Here is an 18,592-nt window from a genome sequence, read left to right on the forward strand (position 1 = left end):
AGTCATACTGGAACATAACAATTAAATAATTATCGTTATTGTTAACAACATAATGCTGAAAACAGCATCACAGATTTTGAGAAAAAACACTGCAAACTAAATCATTAAAATCTTGGCCAGACTAGTGGCTTTTTAGCAATAAATAAATATAGTAAACAGAAGAATTTTGAAATTCAAAACATAAACGAATGCAAAACGTTTGGCCAACACTGCGGTTAAAGAATTGTATAAAAATGCAACATTAAAAATGAGCCCAACATCAGTGTGAAATTTAGCCTCACCGTTTTTTATTTCAAAATGTGCATCAGTCAGTGTCTGATATGGGTGTATGAAGCAGAAGAACACCTCAAGAGCAAGTCACAATTATATGACGCCGTTTCAGAGTATAGAAAAAGGAGAAAACAAAGGAAAATATAAAACAAACTCTAAATAAAACACACAAACAACAAAAAACATATTTGGTTGCACTTACTTTAAAAAACATGCAAATGTCAATGCAATACAGAGGCAGCAACACTGGAGCTGATCTCTGAAAACACTGGTTTTCTCTGATCTTAAGCGAGTCTCGAAGACCCACTTTCAGTCACAACTCAATGTGTAAGTACTGCGCTTTACCTTCGCTCCACAGATTTGCATAAACTTGGTGTCGTTACCTAACATTTGACAATATAAGAGGCAAGGATGCTAAAGAAATGAAAATACAAGAAATTCAGTAGTTTTGACATCATGTGTACGCACAACAAACTTACTCTGATATAAATGTGAAATTTCTGCAAAGCTGTCACTCAACACGTGGACTTTAGTTGCACATCTCAGCAGACATCATACAGAAGAGTAGAGCAGAGAACAGTAACGTCTCAGTCCTGTCCCGTGACCCAAACAAACCGTGTTTTGGCTTCACATTCATACGTAAAGTAGCTTTATAAGAATCTTTGATTGAAACACACCAGTTGCACTAGAGCTGCTTGCACAGGAAAGATAAAACCTGTGAGAATAACAGATTGCCATCGCGAAACACTGTACAAATGACATTAACACTGATACACTAAGGAAAAACTAATATAGAGGCACTTTAAGCTTAACAATCTCGTCTCATTATAAAACAGCATGTGAAAACAATATTGTGTTAAATATGAAAGCATTAAACCCATTTGGAGGGAAGCAAACTGTTTATGACACTTTTCTTACATTCATGGTGGAGGGATTGTCTCATGATTAAACCGCTAACATGTTGTTCCCAGATAAAACACTTGCTCGGTGCCGCTCACACATTCGCACGGCACTAAAAGACACGGAGCGCTTTGGCTTGACATTAGCAGCATGAAAGAACTCGTACAGTCTTTGCTTATGAAAAGGCACTAATGATTTTGGCGAAACCCCTCAATCTGGCTGGATTTAGCTCTGAACACACTCACCGTAAGCACTAACAACTCAAGCGTCCTTTTAAGGTTTGTCTGACTGATCTCTCACTCCTCCTGATGGGCTGAATGGTGGTTTTGACTGATGTCTTGAAGTCCAGCATCTCCTCTGAGGCTCTGAATGGCTCTCCACAGTCTCTCGTTCTCCTTCAGCTGATCGTTGAACTGACAAAAAAACACTGACATTAAATCAAACCCAATCATGTTTAGTTCGCTTGGAATAACACATTCAGTTAAACACAAGATCTGTGGAATATTAAACTACCAATGACACATTTCTAGATCCCCCTTCATATCAATGCAACATTTAGGTATCTAATCAACCCTCAAAGGAACAGTTCAGGCAAAAATGAAAATGTGCTCACTCTCAGGCCATCCGGCATGTGGATGAGTTTGTTTGTTCATCAGATTTGTAGAAATGTGTCATTCCATTACTTTGGAAGGACTGAGAGTGAGCAGATTGTCAGGACATAAGTTTACTTTTGCCTGAACTACTGCTGTTGCGATGAGAGCTGTTAAAGCTGAGTGTGTTTACATGCACCCTCCTAATGCGTTTAAAATTATTTTTTGACAATATTGCGTTTAAACTTTACCTCATGTAAATGCAATACTTCGATCTAAATAACGCGATTATGCTCATAAATTTTAGTTAAAATATACAGGCACCTTAACTGCATTATTGCCGCTCTGACCAAAGTGCGCATGTGCTCGTGATGTGCATGCGTGACGTGACATGCAGCTGCAGTAATACGCAGATTAAAAACAATAGCGGGGAAGAAAGCATTGCATTTCTGAGGAGCTGAGGAAACAGAGTTCATGCTGTTGACGTTGCGCGACATGAACATCGTGCAGTACATTGATGGAACGAAAACACAGAAACGAGTACATTTCTAGGCGCGTCACAACAAATTGCCATCACATTTCTATGGCGCAGAAAAAGCATGGAATACAAACATACAAAAGTGTTCTGAAATTAGAAATAAATCAATTAAAACAGCGGCCAGTGCCCCTTCCCAAACAAGTTACTGTGCCCCTTTTTCCATCTTCTCCCCTCTTGGCTGAACACGATCAATTTCGAAAGTGAAAGTGAAACCGAAAAAACAGTGCGCATGTGAAAGCGACTGCAAGCGATCACATATCACATGACTCCCACCCGAACCCCCCAGCAGATTATTGGAAATGATCGCATTATTTGTGCACATGTAAACGTAGTCAGTGATGGCATGAACACATCTCACAGCTGCTTGTCAGTGTTTTCAGTTCAGGTGTCACTCTAATAGTGCTCAGACAGATTTGACTCACCTGTTTTTGTAACAGCTGAATTTGGGCTTCCTGTCGGTTCACGGTTTCTCTAAGCTGTAAAATAGAGCACAACTTCATTATATTCAAACATGTAAAGCATTCTATGTAGTATTATTATATTTCTTGACATTCACGTATGTAAATGTAAATACCCACTGTTATGAATAAATAATGTATTTGCATTCTAAGTGATCAGTGTACTCTCTAAAGTTTCTTGAAATGTATCCAAGAAAATCTTCAGTGTTTAAGATGTCTCTCTGTGAATATCCTAAAAAGGATGAAAAGTTATTTTATGTAATTTAATGTAAATCTAGATTTTTTTTTCCCATTTGTGGTTTCAGGTAACTATAATAACCCTGTTGTTCATTATATACTATGTGATTTGTGACATCTGTCAACTCTAACCAAAACCTGATTTCAGATCTGTGCTAAAGCAGTGTAGTGTATTTTAGCCGTGTGCTGGACATAAGGGCGTGTAGATGTGTGAAGCGTACGTGTGCCAGCTCGATGCTCGCGCCACAGCAGCTCTGCTCAGAGCGTCCCGTCTCCACGCCGTTCATCCGCTCGTAATCCACACATGCAGTCGGCTGCAAAACAAACACAACACACCGATTTCAGGGAGGCTCCGCCCACTCATGAGGAAAACACACCCCTGTTACCATAGTTACACATTCATTTCTGACTGCTGACAGTCACGCAGTGAGCGTTGTGTGACATACAGTCTGCATATGAGCACGTGTTCAGTTTGACATGCCACACTTACCATAAGACTCTTTTCCGTGGTGGCGGTGGTGGCAGCGGCGGCGGCTTTGAGGTGGTCCAGTTCCTCGTACGGCAGCGTGGCGCTCTCGGTGTAGGACGTCGTCAGCGGGTCCATGGAGTCTTGGGAATCATCCGGCATAGGGATGAACTCAGCATCCAGCAGCTCCTGCAGGCACACAGAAGGAGTGCTGGAAAAACGTTTGGCTATAGGGTTTTACTAAGACCTTTTTAAGACCAAGTGAAGTGAATTTATCTCTCTGGGCTTCTTCAGTCCTTTTTGACCAAAAACATTTTTTGTTTCATTGGAATAAATGACACTTGGTGACTTTTGGTGACTTGGTGATGACTGACAGACAAAATTAATGGGAAATATGAGAAATATGGAAACCCCTCAAAATTCTAAATAATCAAAAAATGTTATTGAACACACATATATTGGATTGATCAGTTACATATGAAGTCTTCTGTCACTTTTGACCACAAAGTACTGAGTATGATCCAAAAATAAAGAGGCCCAGAGTAAAAGTAAAAAAAAGTTACAAATTAAGTTACAAATTTATTAAAAAATTGAGGGGAACACAACACATCACATGTTCTTTTCATGCTCTTCTTCAGTATATTTGTCTTGTTTTCTCTTTTGTTTTCTTTACAGATCCCTGTTACTTTTTAATTCATTTTACAAGAAAGATACAGCTTATGACTCGAATAGTTATGATTCAAACCACTACAATATGGAAATAACTTTTACTGTACCTTCTGATCACACAGTAAGAAAATTATTTTTGTCTTGTTTTAAAAAAAAAAACTGGTACAGTGCAATTTCTTTACAGTAAATTTAAACTTCTATAACTTTTGATACTTCAATATTTTGAAACGATTCAACTTCTGCAGTAATCTGCAGATTGTCTTCTTAAAAAGGAGTCCAGCCTTAGGTCTGTATTCCAAAGTGTTTATGAATTATAACGATTTAAGTTTGGATAGTGCACTTTCATGTCTATTTTCAAAAACAGAGGGTGGCACTTAAGGGATTAAGACTTCAGAAGGATGATGGGTGTTAAATCTGCGTTCACCTTGCGCAGCCATGAGGGGCAGGAGCTCTCATTGGTCTTGCTGTCCATGGAGAAGATGGGCGTCTCCAGACCTCTGTCGTCCATATCGGCCTCTACGGTTCCTCCCAGCATCCCCTCACGCATCTCAGAGTCTGTGGCCGAGTCCGTCTCCAGATCCATGGAAGACGTCGAGCACTGACCTGCACACGCCATTAACACACCATTACTCACACACATTAATGGTGCAGTTCAACATCTCCAGCTGGTTTATTCACAGGAGTCTGGGAACACAAAGATTCATCTTCACATTCCCAGACTGATTCAGTAACTTTTGAGGAGGACAACTTGAGGATCGGCCTAAAGAAAGTTTCATTATGTAATAAAACATAAACTTTAGCTTAACTTTAACACACACATATATGTATATACACTCTTAAACTTATTTTATTTCAGCTAGTTTCCAGTGCATTTTCATTCTGTTTATTGTGATGTACTAAAATAATTAAAAACTGAAATAAGAATTAATTACAACTATAAAGACGTACAAAAATAAAAAAATAAAAAATTGACAAAAGCACACAATAATACTACAAAACTTAAAAAGAAAAAAAAGCAGAAAATATAAAAATGAAAACACATTTAAAATCATAAAAACTGCTCTAGTCAGTAATCTCAGTCATACTAAAATAACACTGGTTTTTAAACATGAATATATGAATAACAACAAAAAAATATTTGATCTTACCACTACCAATAGACAGGCCACTGCTGTTTGAACGGATCGTTTTGGAGTTCAGGACTTTTTCTGTAAATAAATATTAATGTGAATTAAAGAAAAAAATACAAACATTTACATGTTCATTTAAATAGATAATTAACTGCTGGCAAGATAGACTTTAACAAAGCTTTAATAAAAAAGCAGCAGAAATGATCTACATGATAAGACAAAAAAGAAAGAAAGGGCTGTGATCACCCATAATGCACCGGACTCAATCTGACTGTCTGTGCAATGGGATACATAACTGAAAAAGTTCAATCTGTAGTTTTAACAAAACCCCTGAAGCTGTCAAAAGTCCACTGGATGACACAAAATTATGCATTTTCTGTCAAATTAACAGGTAGATCTGAGTGCAGGCAACACAAAGAAAGAGTTCACATTCTTTGTTTACATATACTACTGACATAACAACACAAAGCTGGTTAAAAAATGAGCACCCTTGCGGTTTAATTCATCTTTGATATATTGGTGTGCTACTGACCCATGATGAGGATGGTGTGCCAGCCTCTGCAGGACAGATCAGGCACGTGATGCAAGGAACCGAAGATGGGCCTCGGAAGAGCCGGACAGACCTCAGAGCCGAAGCCTTTATCAGCAGGCATTCCCAGGCGCCCATTACCCGCATTCCCCCACGCGAAGATCTGATTGTCTGAGGAAAACACATCACAGCAGCCTTTACAAATATCCATTCATATTCATTATTTCGATATCTGAATGATGAAAACACACAAGTGTAAGTCTGGGAATAAAAACTCTCATATCTGAGCTTCTTCTTTGTCTACATTACTGCTTTGCTCCAGGGCTATTATTGTTTACTACAACTATTAAAAATATAGTTATAACTAAAATAATAGCCAAAATAATATAAATACATGAAAATACATGAAACATAAAATGAGAAATGTTCCTTTGGCAACTAACGGAAAAGAGGTTAAGTTACTAAATGCAAATAAATAAAAATTAAACCTATAACCAAATAAAAAGAAAAAAAAAACTAGAAAGTAATACTTATAAAAATGCCACAATCACATTAAGCACACCACAAGAAAAATGACTAAAAAATAAACTAAAATTAGAACAAAGACTGAAAATATATTTTAAAAAAATTATATATATATAATGACTAAAATAACAGTCTGGACATTCATCAACCAACTATCAAAATAAGGAAAACACACACACACAAAACTCTTAATAATAAATAAATAAATGAAAATTAAACAGATACTATAACAATCGTATTGCTCATTGTTAGTAATTGTTATTTAATGTTTTAAGTGTTACCAACTCATCAAAGCTTCATGTATAAATTATGAAAGCTTGAGTTGAAAATAGTTTTTAGACAGGGTTTAGCATGTCATACTGCGAAGTATGTAACAAAATGACACTAAAATTGAAAAAACTGAAAACTGAATTGAAAATGGAAAATATATATATATAATATATATAATATAACAGACACTTATGCAAAATATTAATAAAAACTATAATAGTACAGACATAATACTCAAAAACACTCATGAGTTGAGTCCTGGGATGCTTTTGAACACTAGTGAAGAAGAACATGTGATGATGTTTCCCCTTCACTATTTGCTATGACTTTAACAGGAATAGATTTGTAAAGAAATTCATATGTAAGCATCATTTAGATTTGCCTGCAAAACTGATTTCAACAGAAGCCTTGAAATTAAGGTTTTTAAGCTCCCGAGAAACATAAACTAGTGCACAAGCGTGTTTCTGAGTTCTTGCACTCACCCTCTGTGGCGGCGATAGTGAAACCGTCTCCACAAGACACCTTGGTGACGACCTTCCCTCCGAAGGGCCCCACGAGGATTTGAACACCCTGGTGCTTCTTGAAGTCCTTCACTCCGAGCTGCCCGAATTTATTACAGCCGAAGGTCATCAGACGGCCGCGCTCTGCACAATCATTTACACACCATGAGCCGCAATCATCAGAACATCAACAGTAAAAGCAGCGGCGTGAGACGAGATGAAACGCACCGTCTATAGCGGCCGTGTGCGTCTTTCCCGGAGCGATGAACTGGATCTTAAAGCGTGAGAGCAGCTTGACCAGCGTGAGGGTGGTGGTGTACGGGATCCCCTGATAACCCTGCACAACATCACTCAATGTTATGACAGCAGGGCTCTGATAGGAGCCTAAAATTAAAGTTATGCGGCTAAATTGACCCTCTTGTACATCATATGATATAGCAATATCACACCAGCAAGACTGCCATTTTTTCCTTACTATCTACACCATGTTAAAAATATTATTGATTTTACACAACAGTTCAATAAACAAAAAGTTCATATTGTTACATATTTGTTCAATTTCACAAATGAAAAAATTGTTCCACAGCAGAACTGTTGTGCATCAGCGGTGATTCATGCATCTATGGTTCTGAACGAATCGAGTGAACGAATCATTTATAGAGACTGTCACTTGCTTTATTTCTGAATGAAATTCAGATTGAATGAATCCGTTGAGTGAATGATTCAATGACTCATTGAGATGGTGACTTGCTGCCACCTACTAGCTTTTAGTTTCACTTTTAGTATCATTTTATTAAAAAAAAATAATTTCCTTTTTTTTTTTTTTTTTTTTTAAAGAATATCCATTTAATGGTTGAATAAAAAAAATGTTCTAAAGCTCCTTTTCTGTAATGTCTATTCAATGTGTTTCTCATTCAACACAGTGACTTTCAATGATCTTTTGGTGGAAAGTTCTCAGCCAAAATGAGATCAATCAATGTAACCATGTACTCACGTAATGAATTAGATTAAGCAATGTTTGACAGCCTTAAGTGACAGTTCAATCTTACTAGATCGCTAGGTTTGGGCTGGAGCTGCTAAATACTGCGGTACATGAATGTGCTGTTTGTCGCAGTACATACTTCCCCCGGGTGATTTTTGATTCCAGTGATGCCTTGATTCAGACCGAGTTTGTTGAGCTCATTGTTCCCGCAGGCTAAGACCTTTCCAGACTCAGTGAGGAAGAAGGTGCCGTCGCTCCCGCAGTACACGGCATCAATGACGGCACCCTTAGGAACCTCCACCTGCAGACCAGAATGACACATTACACACACACACACACACGTTTTGTTTCCATGTTTTTTGGAGACACTCCATAGGCGTAATGGTTTTTATACTGTACAAACCGTATTTTCTATCGCCCTACACCTACCCTATACCTAAACCTAGCCCTCACAGGAAACTGTGTACACTTTTACTTTCTCAAAAAAACTCATTCTGTATGATTTATGAGCCTGTTTCTTCATGGGGACCTAAAAAATGTCATTTGGTCCCCATAACATGATAAATACCAGGTACACTGAATTCTGAGGGCAAATATTTGAGTATAATAATGTTGAACTGCATAACTGATCATAGAGTCACAAAAGTGCATCTGCATCTTTAACTCCAATTCCAGAAAAGTTGGCCAAACTTTAATTTTGTTTTCTAAATATAACCAAATTTTGATTTTAATGGCTGCAACACATTCCAAAAAAGTTGGGACAGAGGCAAAATAAAAGCGAAAAAGTTACAGAGCATCCCAATTAAACTGTTTTGAAACAGTAAGCAGGTACAATAAAAAAAGGCGAGGATATCACGTTTGGGTATAAAAGGAGCATTTCAGTCTTTGCAAGCGGAGTTGGATCATGTCTCATCACTTTGTGCCAAATTTCATGACAAAAGTGTCAAACAAATCAAAAATCACATTTATTAATAGAACAACACGAAGAATTTATGTCTTTCACCAACTATAACACCTAATATTGTGAAAAGATTCAGGGAGTCCAGAGAAATGTCATTCTGTGTAGGGCAAGACAAGACACCTCAGGTGAATGTGCATGACCTTTGAGTCCTCAGATGGTATTGCATAAGCCACCGTCACACTGCGATGTTAAATACAACCACATGGGCTCAGGAGTACTTCAGAAAACTGCTGTCACTTAACTTATTCTGCAGCTGCATCAATAAATGCAACTTGAATTTCTGTTCCTCCTGCAGAAAGCTCTATACATCAATTCTATGCAGTGATGCCATGGGGCAAACAACAAAACAAAATGACAAAAAAATGAACCAAAATTAAAATAAAAACTGAAAGCATAAACATACAAGCTAACTTTCACAAGTTATTTAATTCCCTATGACATGTTGAAAATACGAGTATGAACAATAAAGCGTTTCTCACTTGCATTGGAGAGGAGAAATCGTCCTCACAGTCCACCCCAAGTCGACCTGCGGAGGGAAACCATGGTCAGTGTCATCAGCACAACTCAGAGCTGTCACAGGAAGCGTCTGCGATCATGTGACCGCACTCACCGTGCTCTCCGCAGCCCCAGGAGTAGATGTCCCCGCTGCGGGTCAGCGCCACCACGTGATTGTCCCCGCAGGACACCTGTCGGACCGGACGCTCCTGGAAGAACTCCAGCAGAACCGGCTCCAGCACCTCCATGCCCAGCGTGTTCTCCACACCCACGCAGCCGTAGTAATCAGAGCCAAACATGTACATCTGATCCTCATCTGAGAGAAAACACACACATAAACACACAGCTCCTCCCAGACACTCAAATCATTTCATTTTACTTGATCATATTTACATATTAATAATAGACTACCTTTTAAAAGTTTGGGGTGGGTACGGTTTTTAAATGTTTTCAGTATCAATCAGTATAAATATTTGTTAAACGGAATATATTAAGAACACAAATTTAATAAAATACTTACATTAAAATAAATACCCTAAATAAATAAATACATGGCTCATACACCCACCAAGGCTGCATTTATTTAATAAAAAAATACAATATAAACAGGAATAAAACAGTGACAGTAATATTTTCAAGTTTTGCTGATTTGGTGCTCAGTTATTACTGACGCTCAATTATTAATAATAATAATTATTAATAAAAAGTTAAAAATGAAAAATAAAAAATAAGTAAAACATTTGTGGTGCCCAATATTTTTGCGGAAACCATCATACATTGTATTTTTCAGGATTCACAAATGAATAGAAAGCTGAAAAGAACAGCATTTATTTGGAATCTTTTGTAACATTACAAATGTCTTTACTGTCACTTTTAATTGATTTAATGTGTCTTTGATAAATAAAAGTAATTTTCTTCATGACTAAGAGTTATTTTTGTAACTTGTAACTCTGTAACTCACCGGTGATGCAGGCGGTGAAGTCGGCGCCGCAGGCCACCTGTCTGATGGCTTTGCCCTGCAGGCGCTCCACTCTCCGTGGCTGTCGGTACGAGGCCTGGTCGCCGTGACCCAGCTGACCCACCATCTTGGCTCCTCCCTGAACGCTCTGCACAAACAAACACCAGCATCAGCCTGCAAACACTGTCCTCTGTTCACTGCTTACTCTGTTCTTTGTTTTAATTCCATTTAAAAATGATTTTGTTGTTAATTTTTTTGTTTTCTTTAAATAAACTTTGCTCTCTCTCTCTCTCTCTCTCTCTTTGTATATATATATATATTTATAAAAAAATAAAATAAAACATTAAAATGATTAATTATTAATAATTAAATACATACAATTCATATAAACAATACAATTTAAAAAGAAATTAACAAAGAAATACATAAATTAATATAATAAAATATTATATTTCATGATTAGTTATATTGGTCCATCAAGTTAAACTAAATTAAAATGAGATGTTGTCACAGTGACTAGCTGGAAAAAAACAACAACTAATGACTTAATTTTAGTTAACTTTTTAGTCTTAATTTTAGTTAACTATAATAACCCTGATTTAAAGCTATTTTTATTTATTAGTTTTACTTACTAATAAGCAGCAGCTTACTAATAAATAAATAAAAACATTATAACAGTTAAACATTTACTATAGTTAAACCATGGTAACCACAAATTAACCATGCTATTTAAAAAAAACAGTTTTTACTTATATTACTTAAATTTTTATATATTATATATTTTATAGATTTTTATATAACTGCCTTAATGATTTGATGTTTTTTACTGAAAAAAAAAAAAAAAAAAAAAAAAGAAGTCCTAGAAAAGAACTGTGAACCCGCTCCAAATTTCCAAATGATTTGCGATACACGATCCATTGGATCACTTCGAAACAGTGAATAGTTTTGTGACGCAATGGTTTAACGGTTTCGGAGTTTTAAAAAGCTCTGTTTCACCCATCACTATTCAAAAATGAATGGCTCTTTTGATCTGGTTTTTGCTAGTGAATCGCTAGAACTGAATGATCGCAGTCACGAGTTTGAATGAATCTGAGCGGTTCCAGCGTAAATGACTCACTCAATTGAATGGGTTCATCTGTTCCTCGTTTTGCATCTTCTGCCATGTTTACACGACACTGTCAGAACTACTACTGGCATAGCTCACTAGTTTGATGACATTAATGTAAATAACTGAAAAAAACGTCTGATGTTTTTTGAATTGTTGCATTTTGTGTGAAAGCATATGTGCTTACTGAAAAAAATTGAACCCTTTTTTCATAGATACATTGTCTTTCAATAATTCAAACACTTTTCAAGCACCTCTTCAGGAATATTACTATTTTCAAGAGTGTTTAGGCCTTAAATTTCAAAAAGTCAAATTTAAGCACTTTAAGCACCTTGTACGAACCCTGTCCAGACTCATACTGGATTGGATTAAATTCATTTTCAGTTGTCACGCTCTATTTCTGATCTTTCTGTAGTATTACTACAGATGTGAGTGTGTAATCAGTGAATATGAATGTGATATATAGCGTGCTTACGGCCCAGGTGTACAGCTCCTTCTCGACGGTCACCACAGCGAAGTGCGTTTCTCCAGCGCAGACGTGCTGAGCGCTGCTGCCGCCCTTAAACATGTCCAGCTTCTGAGGAGTGAACTTCCCTCCGCCCCAGAAATACACCTCCCGCGAGCGCGTCGTCACCACCGCCACCGGCGTCTCCGTCACCGTACTCAACCTCACGAGACCAAACCACAACATTAACAACAACTCCACAAACACTGCTGGAGACGGACTGCTGGAAACCACAGGATACCTACTTGGGTTTCTTGATGGCCGAATTAAGCGTCGCCACCCTCTCCTCCAGCTCTCTAAACACACACACGACCATCATTCATTACAATGTCGTCATCATCATCACTGCGGCAAAACTCAACCCAAAATTAAATAAATATTTAAAAAAAAAAATTATTACAAATATTTAATAACAAATAAAAATATATACAATACATTAATAAAAAATGAATGTAATAAATAAAATTAAAATAAACAAATGAATACAATTAAATCATAGAAAGAAAACTTAAATGCATAAAAAAACAAATTAAAATAAATACGACCAAATTAAATACATTAAAATAATTACAACAAATAAATGCTGATAAACAAACAATAAAATTATATAAACACATAAAATTACTAAAAACATTCAATTAAAATAAAGAAACTAATTTAAAAATAAAAACACATAAATATAATTAAAATAAGGATGTAAAAAACAATTAAAACAGAAATAAAGAAACAATAAAGAACTATAACTAAAGAAAAAATAAACGAAAATATGATATACATAATCTGAATGGTCCTAAAAACATGAATTAAAGAAGATTTTTTGTTTTTGATTTGAGGGTTCACTCACGCTCTCACGCGAGAGATGACGGGCTGCTCTAGAATCTGCTCCGCCGTCGGTCTTTTCTCAGGGTCCTTGATCATCGACACACACGAGCGTCATTATGACGTGAATACAGATATAATCGACAGGCACACTGAGCTGTAACACAGCGTTACCTGATCTAAACACTCGTACACCAGCTTGATGAGGGCCGACGTGTAAATGTCTGAGTTGATCTCCATGGTCCAGTTGCCCTGGACGATCTTCACACACAGGTTCAGAGGATTCTGGGAAACACATCATCATCATCATCCGTCACTCAGCAGATCTCAGTCTAATGAATGAGTTTTTGGTGAACGTTTGAGATAAAGGGACGCTTACTGTGGCATCAAAGGTCCTGGTGAGGGTCAGCAGCTCAAATAAGACACAGCCCATGGCCCAGATGTCCGATTTGAAGTTGTACTTCACTCCTTGACACAGTTCAGGAGACATGTAGTACGGAGTACCGACACACTGGTGTACAAAACACATCAAATGACAAAGGAGTGACAATCAAAGCAACAAGATACATGTCAAGATAAGCATACAATAAATAAATATATACAATTCAAGAATAATAAAAATACACCTAATGCAACTTTTTATTACGTATGACATCATACTGTGGACTAATATTATTATATTATGACTAATATTAAGCTCTAATCCCTTCTGAGCAACTTTTACATTTACTTTATAAAGTAAAAATAAATGATAAATAATAACAATTTCACAAGTACAATTGTTCAGCTTTTTTAGTAAGTGTTTTGTATTAAAATCATTGATTTAATTTTATTTTAAATTGTATGACTTAACTGATCTTCAGCTGCCAGTTTGGGAAGCCCAAACATATAAACAAACACATACTTTACTTATTTTCATTCTTACATTTTTAATATTTTTATGACTTTATTAACTTTTAGCTTTTTGGGTTGACATGCATGCATGAATGCATGAAAATCAATTTTAAAATCAATTAAATATAAATATATTACAGACATTCCTTATAAATATATAAATGAATTATCATTTAATTTTAAATAAAACTATTCTTATTTATTTCAATATGTAAAATTGTAATATTTTTATGACTTAATTTATTTTTACCGTTTTAATCCCAGTTTGAGAAGCCCTAAGAATTAAATTAATTAAAATAAATAGAATTGAACTAAATAAAGATTAATATTTCATTTTTATATTTCATTATTTTTAAATGGTCACTGTAATAAAATAAGACCTGCTCAGAGTGATAAAGAGTCCACACTTCATCCTGGGTTTATTTTACTTATCATAACGTTATTCTTCACACAAAATTCATCCTCAATCCTCCACGATATGAGCGCAGAGATGCTTTTCCCATGCCTAAAGATGCTAAACAAGCTCACAATGACGAATAAACCTGCATGAGTGTGCCAGATGCAGCGCTGACTTACGGTTTCAGCCATTGAATACTCTGAGTCCAGCTTCTTGGCCAAGCCATAGTCCCCCAGCTTGATCAGGTTGGTTTTGGTGAGGAAGATGTTCAGCGTTTTGATGTCCCTTCAAATCAAACACACACCATTCACCGTGTGCTGCTTTACTCATGAACTAACTGATCAGAATGCAGAGTTAGCGTGATCTCCTCTTTACCTGTGCAGGACGCCGGCTTTATGGATGTGAGCGACAGCAGCGGCGATCTGATACAAGTACCACACCACCACCTGTGAACGACAGAGAGCGCGCCGCAGCTGTGAGATGCTGAGAGAGGCTGTGAACTGAGCTGATGCGATCCTAGTGAACTCACCTCCTCCTTGAAGAGCACTCCCTTCTGCTGGTTGATCTTGTCATAGAGGTTTCCACCTGCACACACACAAAACACATTCAGATATGTCACATCACCACACCGGCGTCTGCTGTAGTGTTATCGTGCGAGTCGTACCGTTGCAGTACTCCAGCTCGATCAGCAGCGTGTTCTTGTCCATGAAGTGGTTGAAGTAGGCGATGATATTGTTGTGCTGCAGGATGGACAGGATGCTGATCTCGTTCATCACATCTCTGCGCTTCTTATCCGACAGGCAGTTCAGGTCGATCTCCTTCCACACCACCAGAGAGTTATCCTGCACACAATCCACCACAAACAACTCCATCAGCCATTCAATCAGCACATGTGCATGCGTGTTTATGTGTGGACTTACAGTGTTAGAGATGTTTATTTGTGAAAAATTGGCAAATGACATTTTGACATCATATAAAACAGTTAAGGAAAAAAATGAAGCAGAGCTGTTGAGGAAACGTGTAATAAATGTATTTTTTCTTTTGTGGCACACTTTAAAAAACATTTATAAAATCTGGAGTATTTATATTGTGTTCTAATACGGCATGTGCGTTCTATTTCCCCATGCAATTCTTAAAAAAAACCCTCAAATTTCATTTTATTGTAATTTTAAATATTAAACTTGCCTTTTTTTTCTCACAATTGTACAAATTTTTAATTCAGACATTTCCTTACAGTTTCCCCAATGAACAATATATAAACTCAGAACTGAGGTCAGCGCCAATAGCCTTGTGGTTAGTGCGACATATAGCACAGCTGTGCTCGCGGCGACCCGAGTTCGAATCCCGTCTCGAGGTCCTTTGCCGATCACGTTCTCCTCTCTCTGCCCAGTACTATCCTGTCGTCTCTCCACTGTCCTGTCCACTAAAGGCCCAAAAATATAACTTAAAAAAAAAAGAATTCAGAGAGAAAAAAATAGAATTGTGAGAGAAGTTGCAATTTTCATTTTTTAGTTTTTTTTTTTTATTAAATAAAATAAAGAACAAAAAAAATTAAAAACCCTAAAACGTGAATATTGCAACTTTTTCTCTCACAATACTAAAAAAACATACATACAAAACAATAGTAATAATAAAATAAATAAAGTAATTTTTTTTTGTGGCTGAAACAAGCTTCACTTTTTTATTGCAACTGCATGTTTAAATCTTACAATTTAAACTTTTCTTTCACAGAATTGTCTGAAATAAACTGAAATAAGAAATCTGAAAAAAAGGTGAACTGTAAAATTTTTTAGATGTATTGTCAAGCTTCAATTTATTGTCACATTTCAATTTTTATTTTAACTATTAAGCTTTAGGGTTGCACAATTAATCAAATGGTTAATTACAATTACAGATGCCACAATTATGTATTTGTTCAAAGGCACAATTACAAAAAAATAAATAAAAAATCCACGTACATTATTCTGCCTGCGTAAGATGTGGGGGTGTTATTCCTACAGGTTCTTTAGTTTTTTTTTTTTTTTCAGTTTTAATTTTTAATTTTTTACTTTTTTATATTTAAAGAAGAAACTATATATAAAAAAATGGCCTGCAGTGCTTCAAACAAGGATATAAAGCTATTCAAAAAACATCATTAAATGTAAATTGTGATAATCGTAATTAATAATAGCAATTACAATTTTAAGGGAATAATCGTCAATAATGATTTTTGTCATAATCGTGCAGCCCTATTAAGCTTGACTTTTTTCTCACGACTGTAAGTTTATTTTTCAATTCAGACTTTTCTCCGCACAATTACCCCAATGAATAACATATAAACTCAGAACTGAGAAAAAAGTTGCAATTTTCATTTTTTTTTTAGCTTTTTTTTATTAAATAAAATAAATAATACAAAATAACAAAAACCTTAAAAATTGAATTGCAACTTTTTACCTCGCAATTCTTAAAACATGTTAATAATAATAGTAATAATAAAAAGAAATAAACATTTAATTTTATTTATTTTTTATTTTATTATTTTTTTTTTTGTGGTACAAGCTTCACTTTTTTTCTTGCAACTGCATGTTTAAATCTTACAATCAGAATTGTCAGAAAATACTGGAATTGTGGAATAGTGTGATAAAATGATGAAATTACCATTCTTTTTTTTTTTTTTTTTTTTTTTATTGCGGTAGAAACGAGCCCTACTTTTTCTCGCAATTACGAGTTACCGTTTTGAAATTACAATTTTTTCCTGCAAATGCAAGAAATCGGAACTGTGAGATAAATACAAATAGATAGCTCTAAATTGTGAGAAAAAAAGTCTGAAATGTGGGATTTACTTTTAAAATTTGCCATTACTTTTTATAATTGTTTTATTTTGTGGCAGAAATAATCTTCCGTAACACCGCCCAGAGAACACATCATTTTGAATAAGACACTGGGAATGCTTATGTTTACATGAGAAACCTCAGGATATGTAGTTCTGTGTTTTCACTTCATTCAATCACCACCTGTGCCCCATCCTTAATGAAGATCAACAGCTGGACTTCTCCCATTTAAGCCCCTCATTATCAGTGGGCGTGGCTCGAGCACCCAATCCACCAATCAGAGGAGAGTCCCCATCCTCTGACAGCGGACAGTGACGTGTTGTTAATTGCCGCTGCTGATATGGATATTTAATGACAGTGAGCGCTGTATGCGCTGCTGCTCACCTCAGTGCGTCTGTACAGAGTCGCTTCTCCGAAAGAGCCCTTTCCCAGCACTCGAATGGGAATGTAATGCAGTTTCTCCTCTTCTCCGCCGAAAGTTCCCGATGTCGATGATCTTCCACTGACTGATTCACATCCCGACTCTGAGTTTAGAGAGCCGTAATGCCGCTCGTACTCCTCCAGAGACATCTTACTCACACTCGACACGACACACAGTAACGCCTGTAAAGTTTGTGCTGGATCTGGGCCTGCTTCAGTGTATGCTGAGCATTGATTGGACTCCTGCGCCCGCAGACCGTCTCAAAGATCGCCTCAGATCGCGCACATCTGCGCTGCAAGAGCGCCAAACTATCCCGCGAACACACTTTTAGCCTTTTAATCGGATTAAACTACTTTCTTACAGCCCCGTTTCTTCTTTTCCAAACTGAACTACACAAGACGAAGTTGCTGTTGGGAGTCATTTCCGACAGGGAATCGATTCATTCGTGCGTTTGTTTTGAACAGGCGCGCGTCCATTCAAATCATCGAGCGAATCGAATGAATCTTTGAGAGTCGACACCGCTCTATTCGGACACAAACAACAAGCGACGCAGGAACCGGAAGTGACTCGTTTTCACACTGCTCACGGGCTTTCATTTCAAAATAATGTCCAGCATTAAAAAAAAAAATAAATCGATCTAATGTCTTATATTTATAAAGCCGTGGTATTATACGACAATCGGGAATCGGATGGAGAGATATTAAAAATAAATAAATAAATAAATAAATAGCTGATGACGAAAATTAAGACTTATTACATAGTTATTACATACAGAACAAAAACAAAGTCTATTACTACAGACTATATACGATTATATTATATAGTAACACTTTACAATAGTGTCATTTGTTAACATTAGCTAATGTATTAACTAATGTGAACGAACAATGAACAATACAGTATTAATCTTTGTTAATGTTAGCTCATAAAAATACAGTTGTTCATTGTTAGTTCATGTTAGTTTACAGTGCATTAACTAATGTTAACAAACACAACTTGTGATTTTAATAATGCATTAGTAAATGCTGACATTAACATTATTATATATTATGTTATATTATATTAATTATATGTTATGTTATATTATATTATTATTATTACCACAAAAAGTATTTGGATACTGTTGTACACTTAAAATGGCATATGAAGACATATTTATTGTT

The 18,592-nt window shown here is 36.2% G+C and overlaps 1 protein-coding gene across 1 annotated transcript; it reads right to left on the reverse strand.

Annotated features, from left to right (window-relative positions):
- Positions 1–265: 265 nt before the first annotated feature.
- On the reverse strand, positions 266–17,915 carry LOC127179689 (serine/threonine-protein kinase Nek9). The gene is made up of 23 exons (XM_051133372.1): positions 17,393–17,915; positions 14,863–15,040; positions 14,728–14,783; positions 14,574–14,644; positions 14,378–14,483; positions 13,287–13,418; positions 13,082–13,192; positions 12,933–12,997; positions 12,334–12,384; positions 12,059–12,251; positions 10,482–10,626; positions 9,636–9,836; positions 9,505–9,551; positions 8,204–8,365; positions 7,311–7,419; positions 7,065–7,226; positions 5,791–5,958; positions 5,277–5,336; positions 4,553–4,731; positions 3,484–3,648; positions 3,215–3,307; positions 2,721–2,774; positions 266–1,583 (listed from the first exon to the last, which is right to left on the reverse strand). The coding sequence occupies exons 1-23, from the start codon at positions 17,576–17,578 to the stop codon at positions 1,467–1,469; spliced, it is 2,811 nt and encodes a 936-aa protein (XP_050989329.1). The 5' UTR covers positions 17,579–17,915; the 3' UTR covers positions 266–1,466.
- Positions 17,916–18,592: the final 677 nt, after the last annotated feature.

Source organism: Labeo rohita, chromosome 17, assembly GCF_022985175.1.
Source record: "Labeo rohita strain BAU-BD-2019 chromosome 17, IGBB_LRoh.1.0, whole genome shotgun sequence".
Taxonomy (NCBI): domain Eukaryota; kingdom Metazoa; phylum Chordata; class Actinopteri; order Cypriniformes; family Cyprinidae; genus Labeo; species Labeo rohita.

What these genes read in the sequence shown, in the direction of transcription:
- LOC127179689 (XM_051133372.1), bottom strand. Translation starts at nt 17,578, where the DNA reads ATGTCTCTGGAGGAGTACGAGCGGCATTACGGCTCTCTAAACTCAGAG. An exon ending in CCAGGACCTTTGATGCCACA is followed by an intron (nt 13,193 to 13,286) that starts GTAAGCGTCCCT and finishes TGTGTTTCCCAG; the next exon opens with AATCCTCTGAACCTGTGTGT. An exon ending in GCCCCTCATGGCTGCGCAAG is followed by an intron (nt 3,649 to 4,552) that starts GTGAACGCAGAT and finishes GTGTGCCTGCAG; the next exon opens with GAGCTGCTGGATGCTGAGTT.